General features: G+C 33.6%; 1 protein-coding gene across 1 annotated transcript in view; it reads right to left on the reverse strand.

The window, feature by feature from the left end:
• The window catches only part of RAP1GDS1 (Rap1 GTPase-GDP dissociation stimulator 1), a gene marked incomplete at both ends in the record, with an annotated part of 127576 nt that overhangs the window by 31222 nt on the left and 82708 nt on the right, over positions 1 to 13646 (reverse strand). The window contains 2 exons of the mRNA XM_080697193.1: positions 5623 to 5748; positions 10714 to 10842. Of these exons, the coding sequence (XP_080553319.1) occupies positions 5623 to 5748; positions 10714 to 10842 (255 nt within the window). The remainder of the gene's footprint in view (positions 1 to 5622; positions 5749 to 10713; positions 10843 to 13646) is intronic.

Genomic DNA, 13646 nt, shown 5'->3' on the forward strand with positions numbered 1-13646 from the left:
AACCTGCAATCCTCCTGTCTCGGCCTCCGAGACAGGAGTCTCGGAGTCTCTGTACTGGGATTACAGGTGTGCACCACCATTTCCCCAGCTTAACTAATTTTTATTAAGTAATGAAAACCCCCCCAAATGCAAAAAAGTACAGAAATATGCATGTTAAGCATATCAATTATAATACTAATTACCATACTAGATCAAGAAATTAATTGCCAACAATACAGAAAGCCCATCTGTGTACTTCCTTCATTCCTACCTAGGGTGACATGGCAGACATTTCTAGACTTTTACTTTTTTCACCAAGTAAATAATCATTCTTGAAAACTGGTTGTTTTACCTTTTGTTAAGCTTCATATAATCAAAATCATATAATGTGCATTTCCACTGTTGAATTCTTTCTATTCAACATTATGTTTAAAAGACTCATACATACTAATGGTTATAGTTGTCTTCATTCCTTTTCAAAACTATTTTTCTATTGTATGAATTTACCATGATTTACTTATGATTCTACTTTTAATAGATATGAATTGATTCCAATTACTTTGTTTCATAAGTAATGCTGCCTTATTCAGGTGTGGTGGCATATGCTTGCAAATCTTGTTTTTTGGAGGCTGACATAGGATAGCAAGTTTGAGGCCAGCCTCAGCAACTTAGTGAGGCTTTCTAGAGGTTAGTGAGACCCTGTTTCAAAAAAACAAACAAAAAAATAGGGCTGGGGGTGTACCTCAGAGGCAGAGGAACCTTGGGTTCAATCCTAAGTGTCTCTCATACACACACACACACACACACACACACACACACACACACACACACACCCTTGAACTCTCCTGTAATGGCTTCCTGGTGCTCACATGCACAAGTTTTCCTAAGAGTGGAACTGCTAGATCATAGAGATGCATATTTCAAACTTCAGTATCATTTTCTAAATTGCTACAATTTATACTCGTCATCAATTAATGACAACTCCCACTGCTCCACATCCTCAATGACACTTGGAATTAACAGACGTTCTAGTAGGTATATAGTGATAGTTAACAGTGATAATGTTTTGCATTTCCTGATTAATATAAGATTGGGTATAATCTCAAGTGTTTGCCAACTTATCTGGATTTTATCAAGTGCCTACTCAAATCTTTTTATTATTTCCCCACTTATTTTGGTATTTTTCTTAATTTCTTTTTGTTTTTCACAGTACTAAGGATGGTACAGGAACATCTGATATGAGCTATACTCTCTGCCATATTTTATTGTTAAAACAGTATTTTATGCTAGGCGTGGTGACACATGCTTTGTAATCCCAGAATTTGGGAGACTGAGACAGAAGGATCAAGATTTGCAGACAGCCTAAGCTACTGAGTGCTTAGTGACACCCTTTGCAACTCAGTGAGACCCTGTTTCAAAATAAAGAATAAAAAAATAGGGCTGGGGGTGTAGCTCGAAGAGAGAATGCCTGCGGGTTACATCCCCAGTACATCAAACAAACAAAAATCCCCCACAGTATTTTATTATTTATTGTCCATAGATTTCTAGTAGGTATTTTTAATTCTCATGGCAGAGAGAATGCTGACTGGAACAGAGACTGACATCGGAGGAGTGGAGTCACTGCTGCATCTAAGTCTGACCAGATGTTCTGTGAGTCTTTGGAACTGGTTTGTGAGAGGAAGTTGGAAGGGCTAGAATGCTGAAAGGCCAACAGTAGAGACTGTGCCCAGGAGATTTTAGAGGGCAAAGAGGACTCCATAGGAAAATGCAGTAGAGGCCACACATGTTACATTCTGGTAAAGAACTTATTGACATTTTTGCCTGTGTGCTGAAACTCTTGAATTTAAAGATGATGGGTTAATAAACCCGAGGGAGAAAATCTCAAAAGAAAAAGTATCCAGATCACATTATGGATGTTAATGTCTGTAAATATCAAGTTGTACAGTGTTATTTCAGGAAGCAGAAAGCAGAGCAGAAAGACTTTATAGATTTGAGCTAAGCCAAAAAGGCATGTATATAGCTGGGGCTTCGAGAGATGGTCTTGTGAAAGAAAGTTAAAATGGCTGAAGAGGGGTCAAATGTTTTGCATAGGAACAAAGAAAGGGTTGTGGTTGGGGCAGTTCAATCCCAAGTGCTTAACTATGAAAACAAGGGCCAGCAGTAGTCAGGTTTTTGGACCATGGCAGTGAAAATGCTGATTAGAACTGCTACTATTAATATCTCTTTGTTTTTGGGCTATTTGGTCTTTGTACCAGTACTGTAATGCCTTTTAATTATTAGAGATTTATTAGAATAAACATTGTTACCCAGTAAAGCCAGTTCTGCCAACATATTATTTTCCCTTATCTTGGCTATTCCTGGCATTGTAAAATTTTTGGTTACAAATGCTTTAATTCTATAAATTTTAACAGGAAGATATAATTATAACATTGAGGTTTCCAATCCATGAGTGATACTGCTTTCCATTTATTTAGGTTTTTTTTTTTAATGTAGAAAGTCACTAATGACTTTCTACATTTTTGCTTAGAGACCTTGCAAATTTTTATTAGTTCATTCTTATGTATTTCATTTTTCACAGTCTGGTAAATGATATTCCTGGGTTTTGCCAGTATATGGAAATATATTTTCTTTGTCAGAAATAACTAAATTCTGATTAATTGAAAAATGATCAGTAGATTTTGACTTGAACATATATAATCATATTTGAATTCTCATCGTAACTTCATTCTTAGAACACAATTCTGAATAGAAGTAGAAATGGTCCTTCTTATTTTCAACTTCAAATGAAATAAATGCTTTATATTTACCACTGAGTATGATGTTTTTCCATAGGTTTCTAGTAGGTATTTCTTTTTTCAGATGAAAGAAATTCTCTCCAAGTGCTATTTTGCTAGGATTTTTAAAAATCATAAAAGGATAATTTAATCAAATGCTTTAAAAGACTAAGAGTTCTTATGACTTCTCCACCTTAATTATTTTAGACAATGAATAATACTGATTGTATTTTGAATATTAAATTGCATTATACTTTCAGAATAAATGCAATTTGGAATGATTAACATTTAAAAATATTCTTATAGCTGATATGCTATCTAGTTTTAGAAAGAATTTTGGATCCATGCTCATAATGAAACTGGCCTTTAATTTTTATTCTGCATTATCATTGTTGGGATTTGGTATAAAGGTTTCACTAGCTTCACCCAAATAAACAGGTAAGTGTATTTACTTTTTCTACTTTCTGGCAGAATTTAAAATAAAATTAGTCAGCTTTTCTATTTTTTATTTAAGTAATTACTAAAATACTGTGTCGTAAATCTACTACACTTTAATGCTGTATTTTTATACCATATTCCTTTTCTCTTGTTCTAAATTCATTGGGCATTTTAAAGAACTTTGCATAAATTCTATTAATTCTTCCAGATAATACAAGGCTATTAGGACTCCTTAACTCCTTTTAGTTCTCTCCTGATTTATATGCTAATTTTGTGATATATTTTAAATTTTAAATTAATTTATTTTTCTTTCTTTCGCTTTTTATTCTGCTGCTGTTGAAAACCTAACTGTCAAACTGTTACTTTATTCAAGAAAATGTTTTCCCAGTTAAGATTTTTTCATGTTTTCTGCATTTTTAGTATGACAGAACCTAGACATAAATTTCTTTTTATTACTATAGTCTGAATATCCCCATCAAAACTCATGTTGAAATTTAATCCTTATTGTGCATTATCAAGAGCAGAAACATAACCTGACTATGGTATTTGTAGAAAAAAATCTTTGGGCGGTAATAAGAGTTAAATTAAGCCATTTTGGAGGCTATATAATCAAACGAGACTGTGACTTAGTAAGAATAGGAATATTTTGCCTTGCGATGTGATGTCCTGCAGAGAATTTCCGCCAGTAGGGAGGGCCTTACCAAATACATCTGTCTAATGAACTTCCCATCCTTCAGAATCATGAGCTTTGTTTCATATAAATTACTGTCTGTGCAGCAGACTAAGACATGTGTCATTTGAGTTCACTGAGTTTCCTGAATCTTTGGTATCTATAATAATCTGATAAACTATATGCTGGAATTTCTTCAAATACTGCCTCTGTTGTCTCCTACCCCTAACTTCTACACTCTTCTAAGGATTCAAAAAAAATAAATAAATAAAAGAGAGACTCTTCATCTTCTGTACCTCTTAAGTTTTTTAATGTATACTCTATCTTTATAAGCCATCCTGGATTCCCTTCCAATCTATCTACCTTTTAGTTTGCTGCTTCTCCAATCTGCTAAACCTTTATATATTCTATATAGATTTTATATATAGATTCAATCTATAAATTTATATAATCTAATTCAACTATATTTAATGTTAGATATATTTGAATTAGAAAACACACTGGATTCTTAATTTGGTTAGATTTTCTTCTTTCTTTGGTTAGACCAACCGACCGACCTTCCTTCCTTCCTTCCATTTTCCCTCCCTTCCTTCCTTCCACTGGCAATTGAACCCAGGAGCACTCTACCTCTGATCTATGCCTTTAGTCCTTACCCCATTCTCCTTCAAAGATTTTTTGTTGTTGTTGTTGTTTTTGGTTTAAGAAACAGGTTTCCCACTAGGTTGCTAAGAGTCTTGCTATATTGCCGGTATAGATTTGCTGGCCTTAAACTTGCAATCCTTCTGTCTCAACCTCCTAAGTACTGGAATTATAGGTGTGTGCCACCACGCCCAGCAATTTGGTTAGATTTTTTCAATTTAGAAATGTTTCTTTTCAAATCTATGTCATATTTTTTATTGCTCCTATTTTCTTCTAGCTCTTTGAATATAATAAGCATACCTGTTTTGAATTAATGTTTAATACTAGAAAAAGCATATTTGCTACTTTTACCTTTTTTGTGCTCGTTCTTGCTTATAGTATCTTGTCTGCTCATATATAAAGTCTTCTTTAGTTATGTGCTAGTCAATGTATCTGAATGTTTATGTTGGATGGTTTGTTTCCTCTGATTCACTCTTCCTCCTAGGGGTCATCACTTACAATGTTTTTGTACAAAGAAGGGAGTAGTTTAGCAGTACCTTCATTGTTAGTAGCCTGGGGACTCCAACGTTTATCCTCTTTGCCAAACAAGGGAACAAAAGTGGAGTCTAGTCTTTCAGCTGCCTACTCCAGATTGGAATGAGAGTTAGCTACATATACATCTTAGTATACTAAGATTTTAAAATCAAAGGCATCTGAAAAGTAGATTTCGCCAATACAGATATAGCTATGAGTGAATAATGAAGCCAGAGTTAAAGACACCAAAATAAAACTTAACACATCATTAACAAGAAAGGATTTTGAGTTAAAGAACTGGCCATTAGATAATAGCTTTAAAAAATCTGAGAAACTATATGATCAAAAAATAAAGAGGTACTGGGCATGACGGTGCACACTTGTAATCCCAGTACTTGGGGAAGCTGAGACAGGAGGACGGCAGGTTCATGGTCAGACTCAGCTACTTAGTGAGGCCCTCTGCAACTTAGTGAGACCCTGTTTCAAATAAATAATAAAAAAATAAGGCTGCAGGTGTAGCTTAGAGGTAGAATGCCCCTGGGTTCAATCCCTAGTACCAAAAAAAAAAAAAAAAAAAAAAAAAATCAAGAGGTGGGTTTATCTTCTCACCATTTTCTGCCAATGGAGCAAGAACTTCAAAAATCATTTCTCTCTTATCATGTTCTACTTGTTTCTTGAAGAGTTTTACCAGTTCTTCAGCAATGTTTGTACTGGCAAACTGCTCTTTACTTGACTCTGAAAAAGAAAAAAAAAAGAAAGAAGAAATATTTAAAGTAAACAAAAAAAATTAAACATAGTTTTCTGTTACTTTCAATACTTGGTCATATTGTGCTATCACTAAATATAAGCACTTTTCAAACACAGTAACAATCAAATTGATTTTTAATGCCTTTGAAAAAGAAAAATGTCTAAGGCTTTGGAAAAACTGCTCTGACCCAATTATATTTGGGGCTTTTAAAAATATTCACTAAGTTTGGTAATTATATTAACAATAAAACTATTAAGCCATAAATTCAGTTTCAAGGCTTTTAGCATAACACACACACACACACACACAAACACACACACACACACATTTTATAGGTTGTGTTTTCTGTGGCTGAATAAAAGATGACACCATCTTATTTTTAGTGTCATTCAAGCGGTATGTTTTTGCACTGGTGCTCACATGAATACTAGTGGGGGGGGCTTTCGGCGCTGGGGTGTGATGTAATAGGGCTTTGTGCATGCTAGGTAAGCACTCTACTACTGAGCAATACTCCCAACTCCATGACTACTTAGAAGCCACTACTTATTCACAAGTACTAGAAGTCTCATTACTTTTTCTTAAGTATCTCTGAGTTATATTTCAGCCCTACCTTTTATCCTTTGTGTGTGTGTGTGGTTTTTGGGATGGAACCCAGGAGGATTCTACCTCTGAGCTATACCCCCAGCCCTATTTTTTATTCTTTATTTTGAACAAGGGTCTGAGTTGCAAAGGGCTTCACTAAGTAGCTGAGGCTGTCTGTGAATGGGATCTTCCTGTCTCAACTTCCCAAATGCTGGGATTACAAAGCATGCGCCACCACACCCAGCTTTATTCTTTATTTTGAAACAGGGTCTCACTGAGTTGCAAAGGGCCTTACTAAGTAGCTGATTCCACCTCCCAAATGCTGGGATTATAAATGTGCGCCACCATGCCTGGCCAATCTCACTTTTATAAACAATCTGAGAACATTAATTACATATACTCTCTATTTTCTTAACTCAGATGCACTCCTAGATGCTAGTCATTTTTGTCAGAAAAAATGCTTAATAATAATATTAAATAGCATAAATCTGTATGGCTTGATCATTATTAATGTTTAATAGCTTAAAATGAAATGGAAAATAATTTACAAATGCAATCTATTTCAGAACTGGAGAAAAAAGGGAAAACGCAGTTCTGCCTTATTAAGCCTCATACATTTTATTTATTAAAGATATTTATTTTGTGACCTAGGAAGAAGATAGTATCAATAGAGATGTTGTCTGACGCTGTGGAAGTGAATTAGACTGTGTAAAGTAAGAGTCAGGAAGTAACAAAGTAAAGAAGGTAACAAAGTTAAGGACCAATTTTCAATGAACAGGAATTTACAGAGATCTGCTGGAAAAGAAAAAGTAAGCACAGGAGATTACAGAGTGTAGAGATGGGCCAAAACTACTTTAAATGGGTTAAGCTACATTTTCCCAGTATACCAGGGAAAATGGAAAAGTACATAAAGTTGTCTTTGCAACTCTCTGCCTATCACCTCCACTGGCAGGCCAGAAATGCCCATTATATGCCTGCTCTGTTTATAGTTTTGGTTTTTGAGGTGCTGGGGATTGAATCCAGGGCCTCGTACATGTTAAACAAGTATTTCACCACTGAGCTATCTCCCTCTCCACCCTGTGTGTGTGTTATTCTTATTATCCTTCTTCATTTGTTCAATCAAAACCTCTATTCCCAATTGTTTGATATCACTGCAATGTATTGGCCTGTTTGTTCATATTGTGATTAATAAATAAAGATGCTAAGCACTATCCAGTAAGATATACAAAATAAGACTAGAAGCTAATTTATAAAAGGTAACTTTGGCCATCTAATAGTATTAATGTTTAAAAAGGGTTGATGAACAGATGAACCTTTGATAAAGCAATGAGGCAGATATTTTTGCTTATTTTTGGATTTTATGCTTTTGGTAAACCTTTAACAATTTTTTTTTTTAAGGAATAAGATGACTGGATTCAAGCTGAAGCATTTCTCTCCTTTATCTCCTCCAACTCCATTTTTACAACAATCTCTAAAGTCCACAGGACTCAGTAAAAATACTGCTGAGAAAGGACAGGCTAGAATGGTACACATTATGAAAACTTTAATCCAGCTTTTAAGTATGCATTCTGTCAACAAACTTATATACTCAGCAAAGTAAACATAATCACTGAAAGTTTTTAACATATTCACTAAAAATTTAAGTGCCTATGTTAAGTCTAAATGAACCAAATGTTTTAGTAAAGTCCACAATGGATAAATTACATATTCTATAGTAAAAAATTAAAGATATTAAAGGAAATGATTGTAAATTATTTCAAGACACTGTGTGAGAGTTCAAATTCTCTTTTTAAGAGGTCAGACATAAAAAATTTAATTTTGTTATTATTAAGAATCGATGATTTCACATTAATAAGAATCCTACAAGACTGTATTTTTCAAATGTCAAATAATGGTAAGTTATCAAATTAATTTAGGACCATCAATGCTAAAAAGTAGAATATAAACTATCATATTACACTGAATATGGTGGTAATAAATATTGCTTAGTATCAGGTATGTTTTATTAAGTGGTAATATACAATGCATATTCCATTGTGAACCACAATCCAAAAATATTGAAAATTACTGCCCTAAGATAAGCACTTTACAATATAGGTTTCTGTGATGTACTTTTGGAGAAATGTTAATATTTTATATTTTTATTATATTATCAAACACAGCAAGAGCTATATCAATACTATATATTCAATGATTTGAAGACTCAAATGTTTGTCTTACAATACAAATATATACAATTTAGATTTTACAATAACTGCTTTTCATAAATTTCCCTCTCAGAAAGAAGCTTCTCTGTTACAGAAGCATTAGTTCCTACTACTAACTAATACTAGTAAGTCCTATTACTAAATACATTACAGGGTTAGATTAATTGTAGGGACCAGGCCCTATTTATTTCATATGGCTGCTATAAAGGTGAGCGAGGTTTAAAACAGATCCAGGCCCCTCTTTTACTGTAAAATGCAGGACTCTTACAACTGTACTCTCACAAGGTCCAACCTTTTCCACTGCCATGGCTCTTAGGATAGGCACTTCACTAGAGCAAGTGCAACATCACTAAACCTTCCTCCTGATTCTCACTGAAGAAATGGATGAAAATAGTTTATTGCAGTAAAGTCAACCAACAACTTAACTCCTTTTCCACGAGGTTAAGTTGGAGTTCTACAGTTCCTGAAGCTGAAGCATGTTCAAGATTTAGACACACAATCATAAAAAGAATGAAAAGGTCAGCAAGCAACTACAATAACTTAAGGTCTTATACAACATATTCTATGCAAGAATTATAATCATTCCCCTAGTTGGTAATAACTTTTTCTTAAGGTTAAGGTGTGATAAACCAAATTAGCCTTCGCTTTCTTCCATGTACTCTCCTAAAACTTTGAGAAGAGAAACCTATATAAGATGAAGGATAATTTTGTTGTGCCTACCTAATATTTTCAAAATTACTATTTTAACATGTAATCAATATAAAATATAAAATACTACAAGAAATTTCACATTACTTTTCATACTAAATCTTTAAAGTCCAAGTATATTTTATAATTACAAAACATCTCAATTTACACTTTCTGTATTTCAAAGCTCCATAGTCACACATGATTAGTGCCTACCAAACTGGACAGCACAGTTCTAGAAACTACTCACCGTGAACTGTGAAAGTAAATCAACTACATTCTTAGATGCAACCAAAGGCAAATTAATAGAGATCTGAACCAAAATCCCATAAAAGTATGGGATTATGACATGATTTCTAGTTATATATATTGGACACAAATTCCTATAATCCATTTTACTAATGAAAATAAATATGTGAAATACTAAATACATGAACATCCTTTCCTTTTGGTCTCACATGAATGATGGGGAAAGGTTAACCAGGCTAGTGTGAAAAGGCAGTGAAGAAGCGGCATCTACGAATTCTGGAACATTATCACTGAATAAAAATGACTTTAAAATATTTCTGGTAAATAATTCCCTTATTTATTTTTCTTTTTCTGGTGCTTTATAAAAATTAAATCTAGGCCTCACACATGCTAGGCAAGCATTCTACCACTAGCTATATCCTCTGCCCAATTTTCCTTTAAACTTGGAGTGAAAACAAAAGCATAGTATTAAAATCAAGATTTCAATGTGTAGTGTGCAGGGATGTCAACACTCAGAAAAAAAGAGTCTTGGAGCTTTTGTTTATTTATAAAACAGGGATAATTAACAGGGTTGATAGTTTATTCATTGTAATATTATTTTAACCTACGACAAATACCAATGGTCCCCCTATGTCCATAATAAGTAACTTTTCATGAATATGGTTGTGGAGTAGACTCAACCCAAAAGTTAGAACTTTCTATGGAATCAGGGAAAGGAAAAAAGGAAAAGAAGAAAAGGAAGGAGGGAGGGGGAGAGAAAAAGAGGGAGGGAGGAAAAAAAGGAGGGAGGGAAAATACATATATTCACAGAGGAAAATATTATAAATAACAAGATCTAATTTATGAATCGACTTTGTGTGTGTGTGTGTGTGTGTGTGTGTGTGTGTGTGTGTGTGTGTGTGTGGTACTGGGGTTCCTGGAAACCCTTCTACCTCCGGGCTACACTTCCAGACCTATTTTTTATATTTTTTAAATTTGGAAACAGGGTCTCCTAAGCCAGCATGGCTGGCTTCGAACCTTCACGATCCTCCTGTCTCCGCCTCCCAAGCGCGGGGATTACAAGCGTACACCACCAAGCCCGGCATGAATCTACTTTTTTAAAACACTGAAGCAAGTATCTCAAATGATTAAAAACAATTAGTATAATCTTCATGAATTCCACATTAATATCTAAACAAAGCTTATAAGTGCATTTAATGACATCTGTGGCTCATGACTAGGACTTACCAAGTTCTGCCAAATTACCAAATGCAACAAGACACATTTCTGTCAGAGCCGCGTTGTGGCAGTGGACGCCCAGCAACCTCACTAAGGTAGAAATAACTCCCATATTGATAAGCTGGGCTTGAAGGGAATCTGTAAAAGAAGATAAGAAAGGAAGAAAAGAGCTCACATCAAATGAACGTTAGTGAAAATAAAATACTTGTTAACTTCGCTACTGAAGATGCAATGCTATTTAAAATAGTGAAGGCAAATTAAGTCCATTCATTGATTGACTTGAGTATCTAAAAACACATTAATTAGTTCGGAAGAGTTCTGAATATTTTCAATGACCAAAAGAAATTCAGAAGCAAAAATAATTTAAAGAACATATTAAATCATTAGATTAAAAAACCAGAGCCTTATATCTTTAATGATCAAAATTTTAAGATGTTATGACTAATTATACATTATCATTGGTTTTTAAAAGAAAAAGTTAGAAAAAGTAACATTTGTTATAAGAAACTACAGAATATGTGAAAAGCCTAAGAAAAATAGCAAGTTTAGTAAGGACAAAGAAATCACCCTCTAAACGGTTCCTTTAAAATAAAAAATGAAAAGTACGTAACATAAAATGGTTGGTTCTGAGTATTTGCAAGCAGAGTTTCCTTGATGACTGCTAGGAAGGAATGTAGTTTTTACAAGGAAAGAATAAGTTACCTAAGATATTTTTCTTTTTTAATTGTAGTGACAGATCATCTCAGATCTGATAGGTGAAGACAATGAGGTCAACATGACCTTGTCATCATTGTTTGCTTTCATTTCCTAAGTAACTAATTTTTTTTTTTTTTTAGGTACTAAGCATGGCATAGATTTCCACAGTGGTTCCTCATGGACAATGACAACAGAATACCTGTAGCAAGGTTGAAGGTAAATTAACCAAAATGAAAAAAAAATGCATCTTAGAATAAGAAGACATGTAAACATTTATACGTTTATACAAAACACTATTAGTGGCAATAACTGGTTCATTCAAATAGTTTGGAATGCTCTGTTAAATATTTTTTTCTCTTTAAAATTATATATTATTTTCAAGCTAATAATGTACCCCTAATTTTTTAAGTTACCTATATGTAATCTAAAGATAAAACTGTTTCTTCAAAATACATTTTTTTCCCATAGCATAAATCTCTTGACAGGGATTGTTTGCTAATCTATTACTCTTAATAGTTCTTAACCTGTACTTAAAGAAGTGGGCTGGTGATTATCAGAACAAAGGCAGATTGATTACTTGCCTAGTGGTCTTTTTAACTCTTCCTGGCTTTTAGAGAGAAGTGTGAAGAAATAGCCACAAGAGCCTTACTGCCTCTGAAAACTGATGAATGGGTAATCACACCTAGTTACTTGGTTTGGTTGTAGGGAATCCATCTATATTAGAAAGGGGCCTATTACCAAAATTAAGAATAAAAGATAAACCTAAGAAAAATGGAAGTTACATTTAGAATTCAAATAATCTAATAAAACAATTTCAAATTCTGCAATGGAATTATGAGGTTTATTCTAAGTAGAGATTTAAATACAGATCATTAAACTAAGTGATTTGTTTTTTACTTTTGATATATTTTTTGCTTAAATATACAAAAACAGCAGCCAATGGATGATTTATAATACTTGCAGGCAAAATACTTTGTTACAGGATATAATGTTACACCTATATGCTATGTGGGTAGAATATATTCATTATGATCACATTATTTATAATGATCATGCACCAAGGATCTTTCCACATCAGAAATTACTTTGTTTACTTACCAGTATAGTTCCTTATTAGTGGATCACCTCTGCATCTTTGTTCTTTAGCAATATATTTAATTACTTAATTCATTTTGACTAGCTTGTCAAATACCACAGAGCTGCTGAATCATTAAATTTCAGGTATGTAAGCGTGAGCACTAGCGCATGCATTGAGTGAGTCAAACTCTGCTCTCTGTCTGCATATATGGAAGCATCACACACCCCCTCAGTACTGTTGGTGTCAACTATAAAAATCCAACAGTCCAGGGACCAGAGGAGTAACACATTTTATGAAGGAGATAACTTAACAGGAGAATGCCACTTAGAAAATGATGTTCTTCGTGTTCTCCTAACTTAGCATCTCTATCACTTTCTTGGACTGCTTTTAAAATACTATAAATTTGGGATCCAGGGAAAAGAGAGGCAAAAAAAGAAATGTTGCAGAGCTTAACAAAGTCTTTGGCATACAAATTGCACCAGTAACATCTAAAATTATAGCAGACCAGGAGGAAAAGTAACACAGCCAAATAGCAAATGATGTGAATTGCCATAATTCATGAAAATCATGTTACTTCGTGAAAATGTGTCTAAAAACTAATCAGGAGCTAAGCTAATATATACTCACATACAACACACATACCACACAAAGGAGAAAAAATATAGTCATCTAATTGGACAGACTCATTTTGGACCAATTGGGTACTTTCTTTTACATTTATTTCTATGACACTAACTCAAACAACAATTACACTCATCTCAAAAATTTGTTTATACTACACACAAGAATTTTTCCTTGAATAATGAAAGTCCAGAAGAGAAAATGATCTTTACTTAAACAGGTTGTATAAATTTTCACTTAATGGATAAAAAGGCATTCTAGAGCATGGTTCTCAAAGTGGGGTCCCTGAAACACTTAAAGTCAAAATTCTTTTTATAAAAATATACTAGGACCTTATTTGCCTTTTTCACTACATTGACATATGTACTCATGATATAAAAAGATAGTAAATAAAACTGCTGGAACTTGAATCTGAACCCAGCAGTGACACAAAGTTGTATGAGGTACTGTTGGATTCTTTACTATTATAAAAAGTAAAATAAAATACTTTTCTCAGCAATTTTGTTTTAAAAATATTTCTCATGAAATGTTTATTTATGGAGCCAGG

Source organism: Muscardinus avellanarius, assembly GCF_963383645.1.
Source record: "Muscardinus avellanarius genome assembly, chromosome: 6".
Taxonomy (NCBI): Eukaryota; Metazoa; Chordata; class Mammalia; order Rodentia; family Gliridae; genus Muscardinus; species Muscardinus avellanarius.